This window comes from Grus americana, chromosome 3, assembly GCF_028858705.1.
Source record: "Grus americana isolate bGruAme1 chromosome 3, bGruAme1.mat, whole genome shotgun sequence".
In the NCBI taxonomy this organism is placed as follows: Eukaryota; Metazoa; Chordata; class Aves; order Gruiformes; family Gruidae; genus Grus; species Grus americana.
This window is the reverse complement of record NC_072854.1, coordinates 15,835,837-15,858,170: the sequence shown is the minus strand read 5'-3', so window position 1 is coordinate 15,858,170 and position 22,334 is coordinate 15,835,837. Positions and strand designations below refer to the sequence as shown.

Here is a 22,334-nt window from a genome sequence, read left to right as displayed (position 1 = left end):
AGATCAGAAGTGGAACCAAAAATACCAGATTCCTGCTCCGGATAAACACACTTAAGTCCCAGCACGGTGCTAGCACCAGCCTATACACCAAGATCGTAGAACACACAAGGGTTTAAAGCTCGCAGTCAACTCCAGCTGCTCAGCACCAGGCAATGTTCTAGCACGCAGGCTAACCTCACCATTGAAAGTTACAAGGGCTGAAATGACTTTTGAAATCGTAATTTAATTATGCTTAAAACAAGGCTCTTCACACGCAACAAAAAGATTAATCAAAATGAAAGAATTTGCTGTCTTTTAAGTTTTCCAAAAGATAATAATTTAAAGCAATCTTCTCTCTTCTTTATAAATCACATGATTTAAAAACTGCAATTCACATCTGAAAACTCTGACAAGTCATTTCCCATACCAAATAAGGGCTGAACTGGCGACGGCAGTGTTTGTTCCAGTTCCAGAGTCAGCAAACCCAGGCCATTTTGTAATTAGGGATCCTGGCTATTGCTATTGCTGATTAATGCATTTGGATGCTCAGCCATTCTTACTGAAGGAAAGACAAAAATGTTATTAGAGCTTTTTAATTTATTACAGGCAGAGTCCTCAAATAGCCGAGGGAAGTGCTTACACATACAAGTATGTTGAAAATGGACAGATATGGACTCAACAAAAATACTTTAATCTTAATAACCTTTCAGAAAAAACTCAAGATTATACAAATTCAGAGTAAGGTCCTATCACATTTACTTTTTAAGTGAGCTAGTAACTTGTATTCAAGTTCAGCATCACTCAGGAACTTTTCCGCAAGTCCAAGTCTGATCTTTTCAGCTAGTGAGTGTACTGCGCTTATACAGCACCTTGTTTTCCAGTATCGCAAGTGGGTAATACTGCAAGTATCCAAGTAGTAACAACAAAGTGGTTTAATCCTCGGAAGTCCATTTGTTCCACTGAAGGTGCACTATTAAAACAATAAATGTATTTCAGAAAATAATTATAGATTAACTGTCATATTACAGCTTCTCCCATTTCACTGTGATAAGTGTGTAGCTAGCAGTTAAAAATAAATTCTACAGCTAGAAAACCTGCACAAAGGCAGGAGGAAAAACAGAATCACTAGAGATTTGTTCAAAATGAAAAATCCTAATGTTTCAATTAAATAAAGTATGTTCTGCTTTGGAAGACAGACTCTCTTAACATTTATAAGATGGTTATTTTGTAAAAGTACACTTCCTTACTCCAAAGTTCAACATGCTGCATCATCATGTAACAAAATCCCACCCTAATTTTCACACCTTTCACAGCAAGCGTCATCCCAAGTTGTTGAACCCATGTGTTGGGGGATCAATACTTCTCCCAGGCACAGACCTCTCTACCCGCCAAAACAGAACAGCGATGTACAAAAATCAAATAGCAAGCTTGCCATCTGGAAAGAAGCCCTTCACTGAAGGACAACCTTTCTGTGCAAAAAGATGATTTCTTAATTTTAGCAGCTTCATTGGAAGAGCACTTTCCCCATTTTTACTGCGAACTACATACGAAATGTGCTTTCACTTCGCTTTTATTATTCTAACAGCTCAGCCCATAGTTTGCATTTTACAGAGATGCAGAAAAATAGTATCCAACACTGAAGTCCTATATTCTGGAGCTGGAAGTTGGTAGCACGAGCACAAGCAGTCAAGATTACTGACATGAGCTTGCGCTCAGTGTATTTCCCAATTTGCATAGTATAAGACTACGCATTTTGTAGAACTAGTGAACCTTCTAGAAAACTGGATTAAGTCTCAATTTGTATTTAAGCTCTTCTATGTCAACTGCCCTATGTTATTTATATTTATTAGTAGAATATAAGGTATTAGTTTCACAGCATCTCTCTAAAATAGCTGTAGAGCTGCTGATTAAAATATTCAGGGCTTTATTAGCTTTGTTGTTCTTGCTTGTGAGTAGATGGATAGTTGCTGATACTGTGTGATTGGGAAAATGAGGACAACCTAACAACGAACCAACTCACCCCTCCCCCCACAGAAAATTATGAAGTACACTTTTCAGTACTGGAGTGACATGAGCCTAAGTACGGCATTTGTACGGTGACGGTTAATTCACTTAGAAAACCCCGTATCAAAATTCTGAAGCTCCATTTTACAGATACTAAAGATGAGTACAGATGTAGTTCTAAAGTATTTTACTTATATCTGCAAGCTAAAGCCACAAAGAGATCATGGTACTAGGCTAAAGCTATGCTATACATAAACTCTAGAAACTGGAAGGGACCAATTTCAATAGTTATTGACCATCATGTTTCTTCTGAAAATTGCTACAGTATTGTGGCATCACAAGAATCAGATCTAAGTGTAGCTGCTAGCATCATGTATGCCACTTAAAATTTTCACATCAGTTTTAGTGTTTGTAGTTACTCAGTGAATGCCAACAAAGACAACTCAACATGTTTCATTAGACTGACCGATTAGAGTATTTCATATTTTTATAAGCTTATTTTATTTCTTTGCTGTACAAAGGCAGAAATGCAAACCATCTCAATAAATCTACATCAGTAACTACTTAGACATGATACAGATATATACAAAAAGCCCAATTATTTAACTTCAGTGTTGATACCATAGTTCATGTAGAGCTGGATGCAAACAATGCAAACAGCATCTACACAGTGTAAGGCATAACTCTCATGATATTTACATCTTGTTTCTGACAGTGAAGGCTTCTGATACACCAGGTTTGTTACACTTGTATTTGACAATCCCGCTTAGTAGTAGTGCAGCCTCAGAACTGAAAAGTGCATTTCTTTGTTATATACATTCTCATAAGGATTGTGGATCATTCCAGAAATAGTTTCCAAATCTTCATTTTTAGAATTAATTAATTGCCTATGTTTTCCATCAATTAAAATTCTTTCATAAGCTAAAACCACCATTTTCCCAAAGGTCTGTAGGTCACATGCAATTATGAAAACAGAGCTCCTAAAAGCAACTGTAAGAACTATTATCTTTTGACTTGGGAAGACAGGCAATCCTGTGAAAGCGCTCAACCAACCCACTGCTGTTTTAAGTCTAAAACACTTTGGAACATTTCAGGTTAGTAAGTTTGCAGACCCAAGCAGCTTTGGAAAAGCTCGAAAACAGAGATATTTACATTCTGTATTAGATTTTTGAGTTGCAATTAATCCATCATCTCAGGTGGTTTGTTTTTTTTCTTCCCCCGGAGATCTCACTTTGAAAATAAAAAAAAAAATTAAAAAAAATTACTGTGATTGTAGGAAATACAATTCTGAGTAATTATTTTGCAAGTAAAATAAAGTAAAAAATGCTTAAGATTAAAAACTCAACTCTTCCCCTCAACTACAGAGTAGCACTGCTAAAAATAATTTATCTTCTGTGTTCTGAGCTGTTGCAATTCCCGCCACATTTATTTTTAAACCACAACATCCTGCAGCACTGGAGTCTTGAGAGACTATATTCTAGCCAATCTTGTTGTAGGAAATCAAACTACTCCATCCCCTCTTCTGCCTGCCCTCCCTTAGGGCAGTAACGAGCAAGAGCAGCACGCTCTCTTGTTTGATACAGCATCTTAACTCTCATGCCAGCTGTTTCGGCTGAGCTGCTGGACTCTGCAGTGAGGCAGCTGAAAACTGACACACTGTTCCATCCGCAGAGCGCAGCTCTAACAGGAAACCAGTAACGAGCAAAGGAAGGAAAGGGTCAGGGAACAAGAGTGCCTTGTGATGCATGCACGTGCCTGACTCTCTGACCTCCTACTGTTGTGAGGTAACACAACAGCATAGACAGCTCTTTCAGGCGTTTCCTATACTCCCACACATCTTAGCCCACAAGCTATGCCCAGAAAATTATACTTGTACAGTACAGTTTATCAGAATCAACTTTATCAGACAGCCTTTAAAAAAAGAACAAAGCCAAACATGAGGATAAAAGTGTAAATGGAATACACTACCTTCATCAGGAGGAACTGATGGCTCAGTTTCAGAAGTGAAAGTTTTGGCACCTGGCTTCTGTTCCACCTCACATAGATACACATCAATGGGTCCTTTTGTGCTCTTCACGTGTACTTCTATGCAATCCTGTAAAACAGCAACTTGCATATAAACCAAAGAACAAATCTTACACACCAGTTATCTATTTTTGCACATATTTTAAAGCCAATAGATTAAGAACAGAGCAAATACAGGAGTTACATAACTATTTAAAATTATGTTACTACAATTATTACACACCATTAAGCTAAGAAGGTTTCATGTTTAATGAACATGCACCTAACGAATCTTAGCCTTTTTACTGACCTTTTGTAACATGACCTAAGATTTACTATACATTTAGGAAAAGTAACAAAATTTAAAATTTGACAAGTCAATGCTATGGATCAGCAAACAAATCAAACACATCAAAGCAAACAAATCAAAGCACATAGCAGCTTTAATAATACAGCAAAGCAACTAAACCATATTACTTTTACTGCTTTCCTTCAGCAGACATGACATTGCAAGGCACAGAGCCAATCAAATTTAATGGGCAACAGAGAGAAGATTCTCTTCTCTTTAAGTACAGCTTTTAAAATCCTGCCTTCTTTTGCTTCAGAAAGCCTCTGAAATCTTTTTCATCTCCACAGGATAAGCACCAGCTCCTTGTACCAGTGAAACCACTTGTTTGTTTAGGTAAACAACAAAAATACTGAAAATAAGTTTCTTAGACTATTATCCCTAAGTACCAATATTTGCTATACCTGAAAAAAATTTGGAAGTAAATTACTGATTGCTGCAAAAAAAAAGAAAAAATCAAATTTGAGAACTTTTGTTCCCTTAAGACAGAAATGTATAAAACTTACTTCTTTAGGAATTGGTATTTCCAATTTGGTTTCCTCTGGAGCTTTGATTGCAATCACAATCTGTTCTTGAAATGCCTGAATGCTACGGATATCTTGATATGTCACGTAAGCTAGTGTATACATTGGTCAAGGATTCTGTAAGGTAATTTGCTAATGGGCAGAAGCAAAGAGTATGATGTTAAGATATGTTGAAGCAGAATACCAACTTAAGAAAAGTGGTAAATAGTTCAGCTGAGCTTACTTTAATATTAGCTTTGTAAAATTAAGTATTAGCTAACAAGTGGGAAACCATTTTTCTTTATTTCTAGGAAGAAAAAAGCTTTAAAAAAATAGATATTCAATATTAAAAAGCAAGTATGTTTGACAAACAGTTTTCACAGATGCTGTCATAAGTCTACAAAGCAGAGAGAATGCTGCCCTTGAGAAACTACTCCTTTGTTTTGCAAGAACTATGCACATAAAAATTTTCCTGGAAAACTACAGAATTATTTTCTTAATTAGAACAGGTAAGGTGCAATGAAAAGTTTTCCTGATATCACACAGAAAATGGGCCCATTTCATATGAGCACAGACCTTTAACATTCTGCCAGACAAGGGAGCTAAGTAAAATTTTATTGTAACCCAAAGCCAAAATCCAATGTTTATGTCATATTGAAAGAAATCTCTTTTCTATTATCAAAACCCATCTGAAAGATAAGACTGCACTGGAATTTCTCCCAAAAAAGAGAACAGTATTAGGACACAACCAACATACCCTTGTATCTTCTTGGCAACAGGCCACTGAGACTCTGTTTTGGGTCCTCTTTTTCATCTCACTAAGCAACTCAATCCCACTGGCAGGTCAAGACCTGCCCCTGAGACAACTTTACTCTGTAATGGAGAGAGCAAGGTGATGGTCGGGGTACTAAGACTATTGCCCCACTTCCATTCTTCTGCATTAGAGAGATCACACATGTAGCATGTCCCTGAGAACAGGTTAGACTGTGCAAAGCAGGGCAAGTGACTAGTATACACTAATATAAAATAACAAATAAGTTCCTGTTATAAAACTCATTATCAAGCATTACTGCATACCTGTGGTATCAGCCTACACCTATTACTAGCTATCTGAGTACTTAAAACCAAAACCATGTGCTAAAGTAATGCAAGAATTAAAAGGATATTTTGCATTTTCTTTGTCATCTGTTAGTTCAAATAACTGATGAGCACAATCCTTGATTAATTCATCCAGAGCTTCTTCCATGGCTGACAAGTCAGAAAGTTCATCTTTAAGGTTTTGCTGCTCTGGTGCTTTTCCAACAACTTGGTCAAGATTAGAACCTCTAGAAGAATATGAAAATTGTCTAGTACATTGATATACATAAAAGCCTGTTTATTGAATACAACGTATACTAACAGAAAACAACCAGGAACTCTGGCATCCTTTGCTGAAATACGCTTTGTTATGCTTTTGCACTTGATACTTGTTAATATAGTAAGCAATTCAGACAGCCTAAGGATACAGAAGAACTTAAAATCTTTTTATCTATTAAAAGGCATTCAATATGCTTAAAAGTACTCTCAACGTTACAAACATAACTCAACATTGTTGGGTTTTATTGTTTCAGAAATTAGAAGTTTCAAAGCCAACTCACACCCACTGGATAAGATTCTTAGATCTTTTCTGAATTAAGTGGATTCCATCCAACACATTGGTGATGTCATACACTCTTCGTTTTCGTACTCCAAGAGTTGTTGCTACTTCATTTAAATCAAGGACACCGTCTGGAGCTGTTTTGACAAGATCCATGAATTTTCGGGTCAAATAAACCAGAGATGCATCAAATCGAGGCTTTTTGACTTTCAGAGTTCCTGTAAAGTTTTGATAGAATACTTAGCGTAAACTACCACAACAGAATGAAGTGTTCCTTAAAAAAAACCCAATAGTGATGAAGTAGCAATGAAGATAAAAATCTGAAAACACTTATTAATGCTGACATTGCAATGGCATCATATAAAGTCTATTAACTACATAGACCTTCATTTGTTTGCACTGATTGTATCTTAATAGCAAGCATGCATCTTCATGCTTTCAACATTGATGACTTCAGATTGCTAGTATGGATATTAATAGTTGTGTAAGTGTACGGTCTGGAGGACATGAGCTCCAACTACTGAATGAATACCAACAAAACCTTTGGTTAACTATGTAGTTGACACTGTTAAATTCCCCACCACCACCACCCTTTTAGCCCAGATCAACCAGCTGATCTCCCAAATAACATTCAGGCATAGTTCAGGAGTTAGCTTGGTTTCAAGGACTGTTTCAGCCTGAATGTGACCAATCTGTTGTGGAGTCCGAGAATTTAATATATAGACAAACTCCAGTTGTACTATTTGGCCTCAGGGCAAAAGAATTGGTGATGCCATTGTTTAATTTACTAATGCAACAGAGATCTACAGACACCAGGACACCACAAGTTTAAGAGATCTCTCTGTGCTACATGTATCCATTACCAGCATATTCTCAGAAACAGCAGAAAAGTTACCAATAAACAGCTTGTTTAACTTTGGATTGTTATTTATGTATGCATAAAGCATGAAAAAGTACGCATCTTTAAAGCACAAAAAAAGACATGGTACACATACACTCATCTGATGCTAGAATTGATGAAAGACTGACAAATCCTGCTGTTACTGGTTTTTTCTCCTGCAAAGTAAACCAGGTATTTCATATCTGATCAAACTGTGTCACTGAGTTGTGACAGTCTAATGCTTCAAAGGAACGTGTGTGCATGTGTGTTCCTGCACATGGGTGCGTGTGTAAGGAAATCTCCCTAGGCAACACTGTACTTCAGTATTTTTCCCAGGATGAATGAGAACTTTTACTCATAGTATATCACACCCATTCCATGGCTGCAAGACTGTAGACTCTTTAACATAAAGTGACAGGTTCAACAACTCAGTTTTGGACTGTGTTACTGTAAGATGCATGAGACTATTCAATTGGTAAGAACAAAACAAAACAATGCAAATTCACTCAAGCTTGTATTTACATTTGTTAATACCAGCTGAAAAAATGTTTGCCAGCATGATGTTCCAGTTTTCTCTAATTCACTTTTCCCATAAGTTATTTTCTTTACAGCACTGGGAAGGTATACTAGCAGCCAATTTAAAGAGGAAAAACTATGAAGAATGTGTTGCTTCGTATCTGTTATTTCATTTAGTGTGCAGCATTCTTCCTGTTCTGCCTATATTATATACTTAACCATTTCTCATTTGTTTACAGCATGTACTCAGTATTGTAAAAAAGCATGAAATACTTCAATACTCTTCAGACATGGAACACAGCAACTTACTTCTCACAAACTGTACCTCATCATCCACATTCAGGTTGATCATTGGTGGCTGGGGAAAAAAACATACAAACAAAAAATATAACTGACATAAAATGCTATCTACACAAGAAGCTTCTCCAGAAGAAATCCCCAAATCAACTCTAGATGCTACAGCCATCAGGGTGCTGACAACTCAGAGTGTAGGAGTGTCACTGAATAGAAAGGATACCTGCTCGTTAATCCCTGCAACAATTTTCAGCCCTAATCTCAGCACATCTCCCTCTGTCTTGGAAAGCAGGAAACACCACCGAACTCCCTAATGCTCAGGCAACGGTCACAACACAAATACCTGTATAAACTCTACAAATACAAGCTTCAGCTATACCACGTAACAGCTCACATATTGAAGATACGCTACTATTATACAGCATGACAATTATTCTGTAGTAGACTTTCTAACTGGCAGCAGAATCTGCTCTGGCCTAGAAACAGACATGATAAACCTAAGTAGGTACTTCATTCCACCCCTCATCCCAATTTAACAAAAGGAGTATTTTAAAATTCAGACTCATTCCAGTTCAAAGAGACCTCAGAAGGTCTCTGGTCCCACCTCCAACTCCAAACAGGAACAGCCATTAGATCATAGCAGCTTACTGAAGGTTTTATCTCAGTGTATCTTGAAAATTTAAAGGGATGGAGGCTATGCCTCTCTGGGGATGCCATTCCACTACTTGCCTGACCTCACAGCAAAAAAGTTTCACTTGACATCAAGTTGCAACCTCTCCTGCTTCTTTTGTTTAAATTCACAGCTATTTCCTTTCAGCATCCCATCATGCGGGGCTGTAAAGTGTCTGGAGCCAGCTTGGTGTTAACTCCCCTGCAAGTACTGAAGGGCTGCTGTGGCCTAACAAGCTCCCTCAGCAGTTTATCAACAGCCTTCCTGTACTGGTGGGCCTAAAACAGACACAGCATTCCAGCAGCAGCCTGATACGTGCCAAGCAGAGAATAATGAGCTCCCTTGTTTTGCTGGCTGTGCTCTGCTAATACAGCCTCATACGTCTCAATACCAGGGCACAGTGTTGGCACAGGTTTAGCCCACTGTCCATCAGGACCTCCAGGTTCTTTCAGAAAGGTGGTCCCTCAGCCTGTACCACTGCAGGGTATAGGCCCAGGTGCAGGACTTCACACTCAAATTTTCAGCTTCCTTGTTTGAAGTTTGAGGTGTCTGATGAACCATTCCTCCAGCCTATTCCTAGCTGTCTATGGCACCTTCTCCACCCATAAACATCATGAGGGTGGATCCCACATCCTCCTCCTATCAACAGGACAGGTCCCAGGATAGATTCCTGAGGAACTCCTCTCGTAATTCACTTTCAGGTAAAGTATGAACCATTAACTACTCATCTTTGAGCCTGACAATCCAGACAGTTGTTTTGGTTTGTTTTTTTTTTTTAACTCATCTAGTAGTTTACAATCTGTAACATCCCAGCTCAAAAAGCAAGATGCTGCAGGAGACCATTTCAAAAGTCCTGCTAAAACTAATGTAGATGACATCTAAGGATCTGGATCAACAGATCTAGTCATTTCATCACCCAAAGTAATCAGTTTGCAAGTATAATCATGTTTGCTATTCCCAATTGCCTTCTCCTTCACGTACCTAGAAATAAATAGCTTCCAAGAGAACTTGCTTCCTGATTTTCCAAGGGACTGAAGCGAGGCTAAGCTGTGGGTGACCTCCACAACATCACACAGATGATAAGATAGCAACCTCACAATGACATCAGCCAGCTCTCTCAGCCCTCTCAGGATGTACCCCAAGTGGCTCCTATGGATTTGTATGGGTTGAGATAACTTAAGAGATTACCAACATGACACTTTTCCATTGCCGGTTATTCCTCTCCTTGAATCCTGTCTCTTAAACACAAACCCTAGGGGACATCAGTTCTGAAGACCCATGCAAGAAGCCTAAGTACTTCAGCCTTATCTGTGTCTGCTCTTCCTAAATCACCTGCCCCATTTAGCAGCAGGTTCACAGACCTCCTTCCTCCCACTTTACCACTAATGTAGCAGTAAAAGTTCTTCCTGTCACCCTTGACATTGCTTGCTAGTTTCAACATTAGAACTTTGCTTTCCTAGCATCATACCTACAGGTCCAGACAATTTTTTTTATCTTTCGCCTTTACAGTCTGTTCTTGATTCCACCTCCCCCACATGTTCTTTTTGCACCCCATCCTCAGAGAGCAGGCACAGCTATGCTCATCCCTCAACACATTTACTTGTTTTCATGAGTATCAGGATGGAATGTCCCTGTGCTTGTACAATGTCCTTACAGACCTCCACCTCTTCAGCTTCTCCAATTTTCAAAGTTGCCTCCCTCAAATTTTCAGCTACCTGTTGCCCAAATGAACTGGAGTCCTGAAGCCTGAATAAACTGGAGTCCAGGTTCTGTACTCTGCTACTTGCCTTCCTCACTACACTCAGGGTGTTGAACTCCACTATTCCATGGTTACAGTCAAGGCTGTTGATGATTACCACATCCTTGACTTCCCTGTTTATGAGAAGCAGATTCAGGAAAGCATCACCCCCGGCTGGCTCATCTAAACACCTACATAAAGAAGCTGTGCCCAACACCCTTTGTTTCTTATAATCATCATCTCCAATAGTAAGAAATTTCCAATTACCAGTGTAAGAACTCAACTAAACTTTTTAATGGCTTTAAGACAATCCTACCAAGTAACATTTTACCCAACAGTCAAGGTTAATTAAAAAAAAAAAGTATTTTTAACAAGTTTCACAGAATTAAAAGTAGGCCTGTTTTTTGTTAGCTACCTCCTAATATCACTAAAAGTAACAGTGGAAGCTGCATAGAAGATTACCTGAACATCACAGATGTTCAGAAAAGAACAGAATACACAGCTGTAGTCTGTTTTTCTCAAACATAGGCACAATCTATTTAACTCGATTAAGAGGCTATAGGTAACACAGCTAACACCCCTTTACACTATGATACGACTACATTTTCCTTTACCGGGCAGCCTGCTAAAACGCAATGAGGGAGAGGAGCATCACGACGCCACTTTCGTACACTGCTCTGGCTAGGCCTGCCACAGCTTTCCAACTGAGGGATATCCTGCCGGACAGGCGAGAGGAAGGACTTTCGGGAACCTCCTTAAAACCTCCCACGGCGGGAGCGATGCTGGCAGTGCCGTCCCGCCCTTTCCCCACGCACAGGCAGCACCTCCCTTCCCCGCCCGCCGTGTATCTCACTCACACGCAGCGTGTCCGGCCGCAGCGGCCTCAGGCGCTCCCACTTGGCAGGGTTGGCCATGTTGGCCCGGCCCCTCCTCCTTCCTCCGGCCGGCCGGCCGGCCGCGGCCTAGCGGAGCGGGAGAGGCCTCCCGCCCTGAGCGAGGCGGCGGAAGGAGGGTGTTCAGAGGCCTTCACAACGATTCCGCGGGTCCATGTCGGAAGAAGGCACCGCCATCCCCACCCCACCTCCGGGAGGAGGGGGCGGCAGGGGGGCCCTCCCGCCCTCACCGCAGCCCGTGACGGCCGCCTCCCCCCCTCCCCCTAGCCAGCGGACGGTTGGGCGGGAGAGCGGAACCTCCGCCCCTCCCCGGCCCGTGCGCACGCGCGCGCCCGCCCCCCCGCCAGAACCGCGGCGCGAGCGAAGGTGGCGACAACGAACCTTTCCCCGCGTCGGCGGGGCGGCCGCTTCCCTTACCCACCGGCCCCTGCGGCCCGCTCGCGCCGCCGCCGCCCCGCCCACCCCAGCTCTCACACTCTCTCGCCTGTCAGCGGCGGTGGGTGACGGGGCACCGCCTTCCCCTTCCCCCTCCCCTTCCCCCTCCCCTTCCCCTTCCCCTTCCCCCTCCCCTCCCCCTCCCTCCCCCTCCCCTCCCCCTCCCTCCCCCTCCCTTCCCCCTCCCCTCCCCCTCTTCTCCAGGTATTTCCCAGGTTAGCATTTCCTCCGCTCTCATCACCATCCCAGAGCGGCAGAGAAAAGGATTTGCTCGCCACCTTCCTCCTTGGCTTGCCAGTGGGGTGCAGCCGGCAAGGGGAGCTCCCATAGGCACTGCAGTGGGCTAAAGTGAGTTGAAACGAGGAAGTTCTCACCACTTTGGTTACTGCAAGGAGGGAGGTTTTTCTTCCCTCGGTGTACAGCATGAACAAGGAGAGAGTGCCCTGCCCAAGCACCATCGGGTAAATAGGTGTGAGAATAGTTAGTATTGCTTTCTTGCCAAATAATCTGCTTGTGTCATGACTTGCTAGTATAAGAAGGCTAAAGCTGTGTATGTCACTCACCGGGGAGACAAGGTCCCATGTCAAGAGTAAGTTGATGAGAGGTTTGTGGGTGAAAGGCAAGGTATGTTCCTCCAGGGCCAGAGAGGAGCCAACGAATGTGGCTTGTCCCAACAAAACCTGTCCATTTACTTCCCAGATCCGTTCCCAAATCCCAACTTTATGGTTCCTGCCCTTTCTTCCACGCCTGTGATAGTCTTACAAGCACTGACCATCACCTTGCTCACTTGTCAGCATCAGCAGTAATCGCAAAATTTCTGATTTAGTAGGTAACTGCTGCTTGTCAGACAAAAACAGGAGCTTAGACTCCTGCAGATGCAAAAAGTTTTCCTGTCATGGAAGCAACGCATCACTGAAATGTAAAACCGCTCATTTTTGTATGGACAACATGATCCTTGCTAACTACTCTGTGGTGATAAATGTAGTCCCATAAGAAATGAATAATTCTCCCCCTTTGTTATACTCTTAAATGGCAGACATATTTTACCATGGTAATCACAGATGGCATAAATCCACTATGATAAAGCAGGTTTTTTCCAGCTGCAACAGCAAAACGGTTTGGTATAGATTTCTTGGGCCACTTTAGTTTGGGGTGATAAAAGGAATGTGCCATGCAGTATAAAAATCATTTAATAGGATTTTGATGATTGTTGGGTAGTCATGTATTAGGAGGAGGCTAACGACTCATAATTTGAGGATTAAGATACATGAATTTCTGTATTAATGCATATGGAAAATATTGTATCAACATTTAGCTCTGCTGTTGCTCTAGCAGGTTGTAAGAAGCATGACCAGCAGGTCAAGGGAGGTGATTTTCTCCTTCTATTCCACTTTTGTGAGACCCCACCTGCAGTACTGCATCCAGCTCTGGGGGCCCCAACATAAGAAGGACATGGAGCTGTTGGAGTGAGTCCAGAGGAGGGCCATGAAGCTGATCAGAGGGCTGGAGCACCTCTCCTATGAGGACAGGCTGAGAGAGTTGGGGTGGTTCAGCCTGGAGAAGAGAAGGCTCCAGGGAGACCTAATTGCGGCTTACCAGTACCTAAAGGGGCCTACAGGAAAGCTGGAGAGGGACTGTTTATGAGGGAGTGTAGTGACAGGACAAGGGGTAATGGGTTTAAGCTGAAGGAGGGTCGATTTAGATTAGATGTTAGAAAGAAATTCTTTACTGAGAGAGTGGTGAGGTACTGGAACAGGTTGCCCAGAGAGGTTGTGGATGTCCCTGGAAGTTTTCAAGGCCAGGCTGGATGGGGCTTTGGGCAACCTGGTCTAGTGGAGGGTGTCCCTGTCCATGGCAGGGGGGTTGGAACTAGATGGTCTTTGAGGTCCCTTCCAACCCAAACCATTCTATGATTCTGTGAATATCAAATTCTGCTGTCCCTGTGCTTCTCTCTCCTTGGAGGCTGACTATCTAACTGAGCAAAGAAAAGCCCCACATAGATTCAGATTTTTTTTTCTATATTTATGTGAAAAACATAAAGTCTAATTCTTTTTTAAAATGAAAATTAGATTTTTAAGTAACTGACTGGCCAATCAGGAGTTTCAACTGTGGCATTCGATTGATCAAAGAGTTTGATTCTAGTGTGCTATTATTTACATTTTATAAAGACTATAATTAAATTTCTCCCACATTCTTTATTACTCTTGTAGATGAAAATGTAAATTATACCCCATTTACTCTTATCTTATTGCATATGAAAATGGCTGTGCATTGTTTTTAATATCTCCAGACATTAGTTGTACAGGACATGATTCTTCAAATGAAAGATTTGCTTATTTAGCTGAAATTGTTTTCTTCATTTACATTGATTCTGAATCTGCCACCAGGGGGCAATAATTCCATTTCCTAAATCTGATCTTTTAAGATTACTACTATAACAGTGGCTTTATTAAAATTTTTGAGGGACTACATGAGAAAGTCAAAATATAAATTTCTTAGGAATGCTTCACTTTGTAATTTAATGCCAATTACGTTAGTATTTTAATATTTTACTCTGCACTACTAAGGCATGTAGGTTTTTTATTTTGAGCAGCTGTAATTAGATTGCTTTGTAAAAGTGTTTACTGGTAAACCTCTTGCAGCTCTGTAATGGTGCAAGGTTTGGATTTCAGGCAAAATATGATTTTTTTGTGGTTTTTATATTGCCATTGTAATATTTTAAATTTTTCGAATTACATTACTTTCCTATTCTTCTTTTATTTTTTGTTACACTAATATCCTATTAATATTTACTAGCCTATATATGTAATCCTTAATTTGGGAATTATATCACCTGACAGGTACATTTATATCCTTATATGATATGTATTTATTTTATTTACGTGCATAGTAGTTACAATATACTACAGTTAAAGCCAAGGTCGCCTTCTGTAAAGATCAGTACAATTCTGTAACAAATGCAACCTTCCCTTTAATGATCATAGAATCATAGAATCACAGAATGGTTTGGGTTGGAAGGGACCTCAAAGATCATCTAGTTCCAACCCCCCTGCCATGGGCAGGGACACCCTCCACTAGACCAGATTGCTAAGCAGACTTTCCTACCCCTCTTCTTATCCTTCCCTTCCTCTTATTTTGCCACTACAAGCAAAACAGAAAGTAGCTATTGCCACTGATATAACAAAATAATTACTGGCCACAGAATGGCAAAATTCAGTTTTGCCTACAATACTGAGGAACCTTGAGATGGTTCTGATCACAAGGCAAATTCTAATAAATAACAGTAAATTGTTGGATTGTAAATGTCACATTTATCTAAAGATAAACCCTAGCAAATTAAAAAAAAAAAAAGTGGAGAAGTATCTTTTTTATTGCACCAAATGGAATTACCATAATCTGATTCCTCTCATTTCACAAAAAAAAAAAAAAAATTAAAAAATCTGTTTTTCTAACTATATTTCTTGATCTAACAATGACGATATCTCTCTTCACAAGTTTGTCTTTACTTTGTAGTCTAACACTATGTCTTTGAACTTTACTCTGGAACAGCTGGAGTAATTTGTACTACTTGTAGCCATCATTCGAGCTACAATGACACACTCAGTTTCTTAGATGTATTCATTTACAACCTTATTTAATGACCTTTTTCCAGGAATAATCAGACTGGCGTGTTACCTAACTAAAATGTGGGCACGTGCTTTAAGTTTTGGTTACCTTTAGTCACATGCATGGGCATGTCTGTATTTTGGCTGTGTAATAAGCATGCTGTTTGACTGAAAATGCTTAAGACATGTTAATTTTCTTACTGTCACAGTGAAATATTATGGTGATTGTTGTTGCTGGGGTTTTTTGTTTGGGTTTTGTTTGTTGTGGGTTTTTTGTGGTTTTTTGTTTGTTTGTTTGTTTGTTTTTTGTTTATGACTGGTATTCCAGATGAGGAGTGGGCAAAAACTCTGTATCCTAGAAAGAGAGGGAAAGAAAAGACTATGGGCCAAATTAATTATTCTGGTAGGATGAATCACTCTGTAGACAATATATTGAGTACTTGAGATTCATGTGATTAAAAAGGAGTGATTCGGAAGAGATAAGAATTTAATGCAACATCTAGACATAAAAACTGGGCAGGATTTCTTTCCTCTGGTAATAACTAGAATGTTTTAAATAGCTGTGAAGTGTCTTGCGTGGTTTCTGTAAGGGTGTCAAAGATGGCTTAGTTCCTAGCATTTCAACATCAGCTGACTTTTGTTGTCATTAGGAAAGTGGTGATTAAGTGTTAACTTCATAGGTTACTAAGAATCTAATGCTTAGTGTCATTTCTAGTTTGGGAATGTGTCTAGTGCTAATTACAGAACACACAATGCAGATTTTTTCAGTTCCAATAGATATTTAATTTATGTGTGATTTGATTATTTCCTCATTCTTGTAACTACCTAAAGATCTCACTATTCACATAAATCCATCCCCAAGATACTCTTTCTTTATCTGTCAAGGATATATTGGATATTTAGTATTTTTCTTTTAAATGTTATTGCTTATGTAATTTATATTACCTCAGGTAATATTTGTAACATGCATGACAGAGAATTTTCCTGCTAGTTTATGAAGAGGCTTAAGAAGACTAGAGGCTGGGTCATATACAAATTAAAAAATAGGCAATAGGCACCTAAAATGATTGCTTATGATCAATAATGCAAAATAAATATTGAGTCCTATAAGAAAATGAATTCTTGAAGGCAGACTTGCCTTTTGTTTGAACATTTTAATCACACTGAGTATCTGTAAACTCTTAGAAAAAGCTTCTGTATATTTCGCATAAAACAAGAGAACACTGTGGCTTAGTGATTATAGCTGAATTGAAACCTTCTGCTAAAATTGATGCCCAAGTTGGAATGATCCGGCTCCTGGTTGGTGTTAGATGTGTAAAGCGGATACTTGCTCTGTTCATACAGAGAATGAGTCTTCTGGACTAGATCAGGATTTCATAGCTGCCATGACAACCCTTGGGCTGTTCCACAGGTCTGTGGGCTCTGCTCAGAAACCTGGGCTTCTGCCAAAAATAGAGTTCTGCTGTTTAAGTTGGACAGGCAATTACTGTTGTTTGCTTCTGGAGTTCATAGTGTAGCTGTTCTAGCAAAGCTAAGAACCTGCTTTGGTGGTCTATCATTGAAAGTTGAGAGGAACATTCAGCCTTGAGGGAAAATACCATTTATTTGCTAATTTAACTCTGCTGTGATCTTGGATGCTTTTGACCTAGCACCACACTAATGCCATTTATTACATCTTTGCAGTGGTATATGATTTACAAATGGCCTGTGAAGAAGCAACGGAGATTGTTAGAAGTGTCTGAGGTAGACAACTTGTGCTAAATGAGGCTGATGAAAATGCACAGATATTTGAAGATTTGATGTTGTGACTACATCAAGGTATAATAAACAAAAAATCACTACACGATTGTATCTTTAAATGCTATGTGATGTACAGTTTTAAGATATTTAGCATCTTTATGAAACATGATTGCCTCTACTGAATTGATATTTTATGTATGTGAAGATTTTTTCATCTCACTTTACTAAGAAAATTGCTAGAAATGTGTTTTATTAAAAGGACACAGGAAAATACACAGAAAACTTTGCTTCTTCAGAATATGTGGTATCAAAGTTTGTTGTTTATATTCTGTCCATGACAATGGACAATAGGAACATAGAGCTTCAGGAAGAGTTTAAGAAACAGAAGTGTAAAGTAGTGCCCTCTCTGGAGTATCCATTTGTAATAAATAGTTTGGAGAATTCCTGTCCCGCAGACATCCTGCATCTGAGCTGCCCACTGATGGACCAAACTCCATGTGTTCACTGAATTCATTTTTGAACCCTTTAATAGTTTTGACTGGTGTTACATTTTGCAGCAGTGAGTTCTACAATTGAAATATAAGTTGTCTGAAGAAACAAATTAATTTTGTTTCATATATAGTCCCTAATTATGTCATTGGGTGCTCTGTAATTCTTGTGTTATGAGAAATTGGAAGAACTTCTTTTCAGTTTACTTTGTCCATAGTATTCTCGACTTCATAGACCTTTCTCAGTTCAGTTACCTATTTTCCAATTTGAAGACTCCTAGCCTATGTAATCTGTTTTGTGTGGAAGTTATTTCAAATCTGTAGTCACTATTCTATGTTGCTTCTCTGTTCTGCTATAGCATTTTCAAATGGCGTGACATTTAAAAGGAAGAAAACTGTAATTTGTAAGGAAAAAAAAAGAAACGGAAGGAAAGTCAGTCATTGGTGTCCCACTCATATTTACTACTCTTCTGGTACTGAAGTTGGTTTAAAATATAGGTTACATGTCTTACCCTATAACAAGTAGTTCAGCAGCTTCGTATTAGGGTAAAAAACCCTCTTTTCCTGGCAATATGTTACTTCCAAATGACCTGTCTATTCTAAAGCTTCTTTTGCTGACCATCAGGAAGGAGTTCTGACCTTCAGAAGTTGTATTTACATGTGACATCTCTGCATTGTTCTAGAAAAAGCATCTAGTGGATTTTATAAAGATCTTTTAGCACCAAAATAGATGACACATCTTGATTTTCTCTACTTTTTTTACTTTTTTATTTTTAAAGTTTACCTGTTGTTAAAATAAAACCTCATCCAAATTATGAGCTCTGACTAGATCCTCTTATCAACTGCAACATGAACAACATCAGTTTGAGGTGATTATTCATACTTATCCAGAAACTGTTGCTGTAATGATTGTAAGGATTGTTTCTGGTCTAAAAACTTCATTGCACACACAAAATTCAGAGCAACTTTCTGCTACAACTTAGGAGTGGTACTCTTGTCCTTTTGGAGTGGTAAAGGCTATTGGAAAGTAGTGTGTGTACCCCAGGTTGGTAGGAAATACTTCCATACATAGCGCAAGATGGCACTAGATTTTAAAAAGCATATCGCAGCCCACAGCTCAGGAAGGAAAATCTTGATGCTGGCAGCCTGGCTAATTGTCAATGTCCAGACATTCAAGTCTTTACTTTGCCTTGATTTTTTAAAAAGCTCTGCACTGGTTTCGAGACGTGAGATTCATTTGGTTCTTTAAATTAGGTGAAATGCACTGAAGTGCAAGTCTCTCGAGCATGAAAATAGGCAGCATGCACTTTTGCTGCAGCACAACACTGTAGCTCATTTCTGAATATTGAATGTAAGTGTCAGATGCATTTGGTTAAGTTTAAAGAACTTGCCAAGAGCTGCGCACTGTGCTGTGATATAGGTCTTGCTGCAGAGGAGAAGGTAGAAGAAGCTGTTTGATTGAATCATATGCTGAGTGTATGAGATTTGGCAAGTCTGGATTATAATTTTTTCTTAAGTCTTCATTTCTAGGCAAAATGATTGAGATGATTATGACAGAGTAAACAGGCTTGTTCCTTAATTTTGTTTCAGTCATTTAGGTTATCATTCGCAAGCTGGATCAAATCTGTGTTGTTTGCACTATTTACTTAGCTTGTCCGAGCACGGGATGAAGATAGAGCCTACGTTCTGTTTCTTTTCAAATTGATCAAGAGTTTTACAAAGATTGATTAATAGATTGTTTTGATATGGCAGATGTTGCTGTTGTGCTCAAAGAGCCTCCTTGGAAGGTATCTTTCTTTTATTTGTGAGATGATCAGGGAATGTGAGCAGTTGTGTCTCTGCCCTGTGGACCACCTTCTGCTGACCTCAGATGTGTCATGTCTCTTAGTTGCTGTATGAGGCCACCAACAAGGAAGAAACATGGATGAGGATATCTAAAGTTAAGATAACTTGTAATTACTACACCTTCATTGTGTCTGGCCTTGGCTGTGCAGTAGCTAGCTAGCTGCTTAATTTTAGGCAGTCAGTAAAAGAGACCTCATGAAGTAAGTGCCCAGTACAACTTCATACATCCCCGGAGAGAATCAGGTGCCTCTCAAGGCCTCCAGAGGGAGATCCTGTCCACTTTAGTTAAGTGTTTAACCTTAAGCAGACAAGATCTTTTAAAAGTCTTCAGCATCACCTACCTCTCTCCATAGTCTCTGTAACAAACATAAACACTTTAGAAGGAATAGTTTTTCGCATGTCTAAAATCAGGTCCTTAAGAAGAACATGCTGGCTGGCTGTAATTATATGCAATTTTTGGAAGCCACGTACTGGTCACCCGAAGGTGCTTCTAGTCATCCTAACTGCTGAAAGTGAAAAAAAACCACCACTTGAACACATTTATCATTCAAGCTGAAAAGTCAGAAAACTTGTATCTGTGTTTTCCATGACCTTAAAGGGGATTATTTCATAGCTCATAATCTTAAAAAATACCACTGGTTACTTTTTCACTTTTCATTCACTGTTGCATCATCAGATTATACTAGTATTTAAGTCTGGCTTTGCAAGGGAAAAGTTTGGAAGCTTCTTTAAAAAAAAGCTATTTAGAACAAGGATCGAGAAACAAAGAGCATAAACAATAGGTAAGCTGGATTTGGGAGATAACTAGCTATCCAGGGCACTTTTCTTTAATCTGCATAGATCTTTTAAACTAATCTCCAAGTGGCAGGCTTTGGCTACTGTGACTAGATTTCTTTCACACACAGATAAACCCCCAAAGTTTCCAGTTTCTCCGGAAGACTTCCACTTTCCCTTCTTATCCCTGTCTTCCCTGTGCATCTTCTGGTTTAGAACTCTTTTCTCCTAGGGCTGCTGAAATTGTCTGCGCTTCAAACCCTGGAGCCAAATAAGGCACGTCTAGTTGGGAAGATACCATATTCAGTGGGAAGCAGGGGTGAGGATGCATGAGACCAGAGAGGAAAAGGCAGGGGGGAAGGGTGAGGGGGTTGTATTCTTGACCTTAGGTAGCTGGTGCTGAGAGGTAGCGTATTGTGTTGAAGTACAGACTGAACTAGAGTTTGTGGATGGGAAGGAGGGAGCAAGGAGGAGGGAGGAGGAGGCTGGGACAGCGAGGGGGGAGGAGAAGAGAGCAGCATCTCTATCTTTCTTTGCAGACCACGCTGCTAAACAGCGAGGGGAGGCTTATGCTTCCCTAATATCCATCACTCCCTGCTTCCAACGTGGTCACAGACAGAGCAACAAAGAGGGTCTCGGAGGTAAGATCCTTGCAACTTGTAAAGCTGTAGCATCTGCCAAAATAAGGAGAAGCAGCAGCAACAATAGAGAGAAAGGATTATCAGCACCTGGGAATGCTCAGAGACTGCAGGGGGGTAACTGGAAGCCCAGGTCTCCTGAAGGCTAAGGAAGTGTTAGCAGCAGCAGCAAGCAACAAGAACGGAGTAAGCGGGGAGCAGATCAGGTCGGAGGGGATCCGGATACCAGCTAGCAATATTCAGCAGTGGGCAGTTTGTGTCCCAGCTGCCTGTGTAGAAAGAGGAGACGGTAGAGCTATGAAAGCAAATGCTATGATACCTGAAATACATGGCTAAATAAGGCTTAACAAATACGTGAATGGTTTATTTACCCAAAATGTAGTTCTGGAGTGAACAAAATTAATTAATTCTTGCATGTCAGAAGAAAAAAAATATAAATGAAAAGCAAAGCTAAAGTCTGCATATTGTTTCTACTTTTTTACATAAAAGTTTGATTTTTCATTTTAGGACAATGTTTCCAGTTCAGAAATGCATTTAATCATAAGAAGGAGAAAAAAAGGCAAACTACCCAAATGAAATGTTTCCGGGGGAGTGTGTGTGTGTATGTGTTGGTTTTTTGTTGGTTTTTTGTTTGTTTGTTTGGGTTTTTTTAAGTCGAACAAATGGGCTGTTTGACATTATTGTAAGAAAATATTTGTGATACCAAAACAAAGTGTGCTGTTTGACCTGAGAAATACTGTTTAATTTCATTTTTTTTTTTTAAAAAAAAGCAACATAATTTTGTACTGAATGAAATTTATGATTATGTTTGATTGATTCACTCAGCCTAAAAAATCAGCAATTTAGTTAGGTGTCTTTATAAAGTGAATAGTTTATTTTTACTTGTGGATACTGGAAGCTTAGGTGAAGGAGACAGTATAGCATCTATGCATTGGAGGAACTGATGCTTGCTTTTTCCTTGTGCTTTGTCTCATTTACTTTACTTTCTGAGGTATGAGCTACCTTGGTTTTGATCTAACACCTCATAGACCCTTCTGAAAATTATTAACTAATAATGGCAATAATGCCAGTGTTTGTAGTTAAACATGTTGAACCATCTACAAAGAAAATTAACAGTGCCTTGTATGTCTTATGAATAAGATTCTTTAGGATTTAATGGTGGTTTTTTTCACTATGAAACATAGAATCAATCTCCAAAGGTGGACATTCTGGGATATTTGTGCTTAATTGGAAGTTTCTGTCTTTTCATCTCCACACTAGGTAACTAAAATAGCTGTAGTGAGTTGATTTGGTGTGTGAGTGAGGAAGTAAGAGTGACCATTCTCTGCTGCCTTGAGGAACCTGGA

The 22,334-nt window shown here is 39.7% G+C and overlaps 2 protein-coding genes across 9 annotated transcripts in view; one reads left to right on the top strand and one right to left on the bottom strand.

Annotated features, from left to right (window-relative positions):
- Positions 1–203: 203 nt before the first annotated feature.
- On the bottom strand, positions 204–11,942 carry E2F6 (E2F transcription factor 6). Of its 3 annotated transcripts, none has more exons than XM_054821637.1 (8): positions 11,845–11,942; positions 8,178–8,226; positions 6,474–6,690; positions 6,003–6,161; positions 4,840–4,954; positions 3,952–4,078; positions 3,136–3,213; positions 204–949 (listed from the first exon to the last, which is right to left on the bottom strand). In XM_054821637.1, exons 2-7 carry the CDS (start codon positions 8,218–8,220, stop codon positions 3,176–3,178), a joined length of 699 nt encoding a protein of 232 aa, XP_054677612.1. In that variant the 5' UTR covers positions 8,221–8,226; positions 11,845–11,942; the 3' UTR covers positions 204–949; positions 3,136–3,175. The 3 variants fall into 3 exon arrangements, with proteins under 3 accessions (XP_054677612.1, XP_054677609.1, XP_054677611.1); XM_054821634.1 differs by lacking the exon at positions 11,845–11,942 and adding an exon at positions 11,428–11,738; XM_054821636.1 differs by lacking the exon at positions 11,845–11,942 and adding an exon at positions 11,428–11,738 and having other exon boundaries at positions 6,480–6,690.
- An 8,951-nt stretch (positions 11,943–20,893) lies between these two features.
- GREB1 (growth regulating estrogen receptor binding 1) overlaps positions 20,894–22,334 on the top strand; it is a 105,795-nt gene continuing 104,354 nt past the window's right edge. For 5 of the 6 annotated variants that reach the window (XM_054821626.1, XM_054821624.1, XM_054821627.1 and 2 more), the window contains exon 1: positions 20,967–20,991. The gene's annotated coding sequence lies outside the window, so the exon portion shown is untranslated. Of the gene's footprint in view, positions 20,992–22,334 lie in introns of all 6 variants that reach the window. The other variant, XM_054821623.1, reaches the window with a different exon arrangement.

Bases quoted from the DNA above. Each gene is read 5' to 3' on its own strand.
- E2F6 (XM_054821634.1), bottom strand. From the start codon at position 11,484: ATGGCCAACCCTGCCAAGTGGGAGCGCCTGAGGCCGCTGCGGCCGGAC. The intron at 6,162-6,473 runs GTGAGTTGGCTT...ATATTCTTCTAG, and splicing joins AAGAATCTTATCCAGTGGGT to AGGTTCTAATCTTGACCAAG. The intron at 4,955-6,002 runs ATATCCTTTTAA...ACCAATGTATAC, and splicing joins GATGACAAAGAAAATGCAAA to ACTAGCTTACGTGACATATC.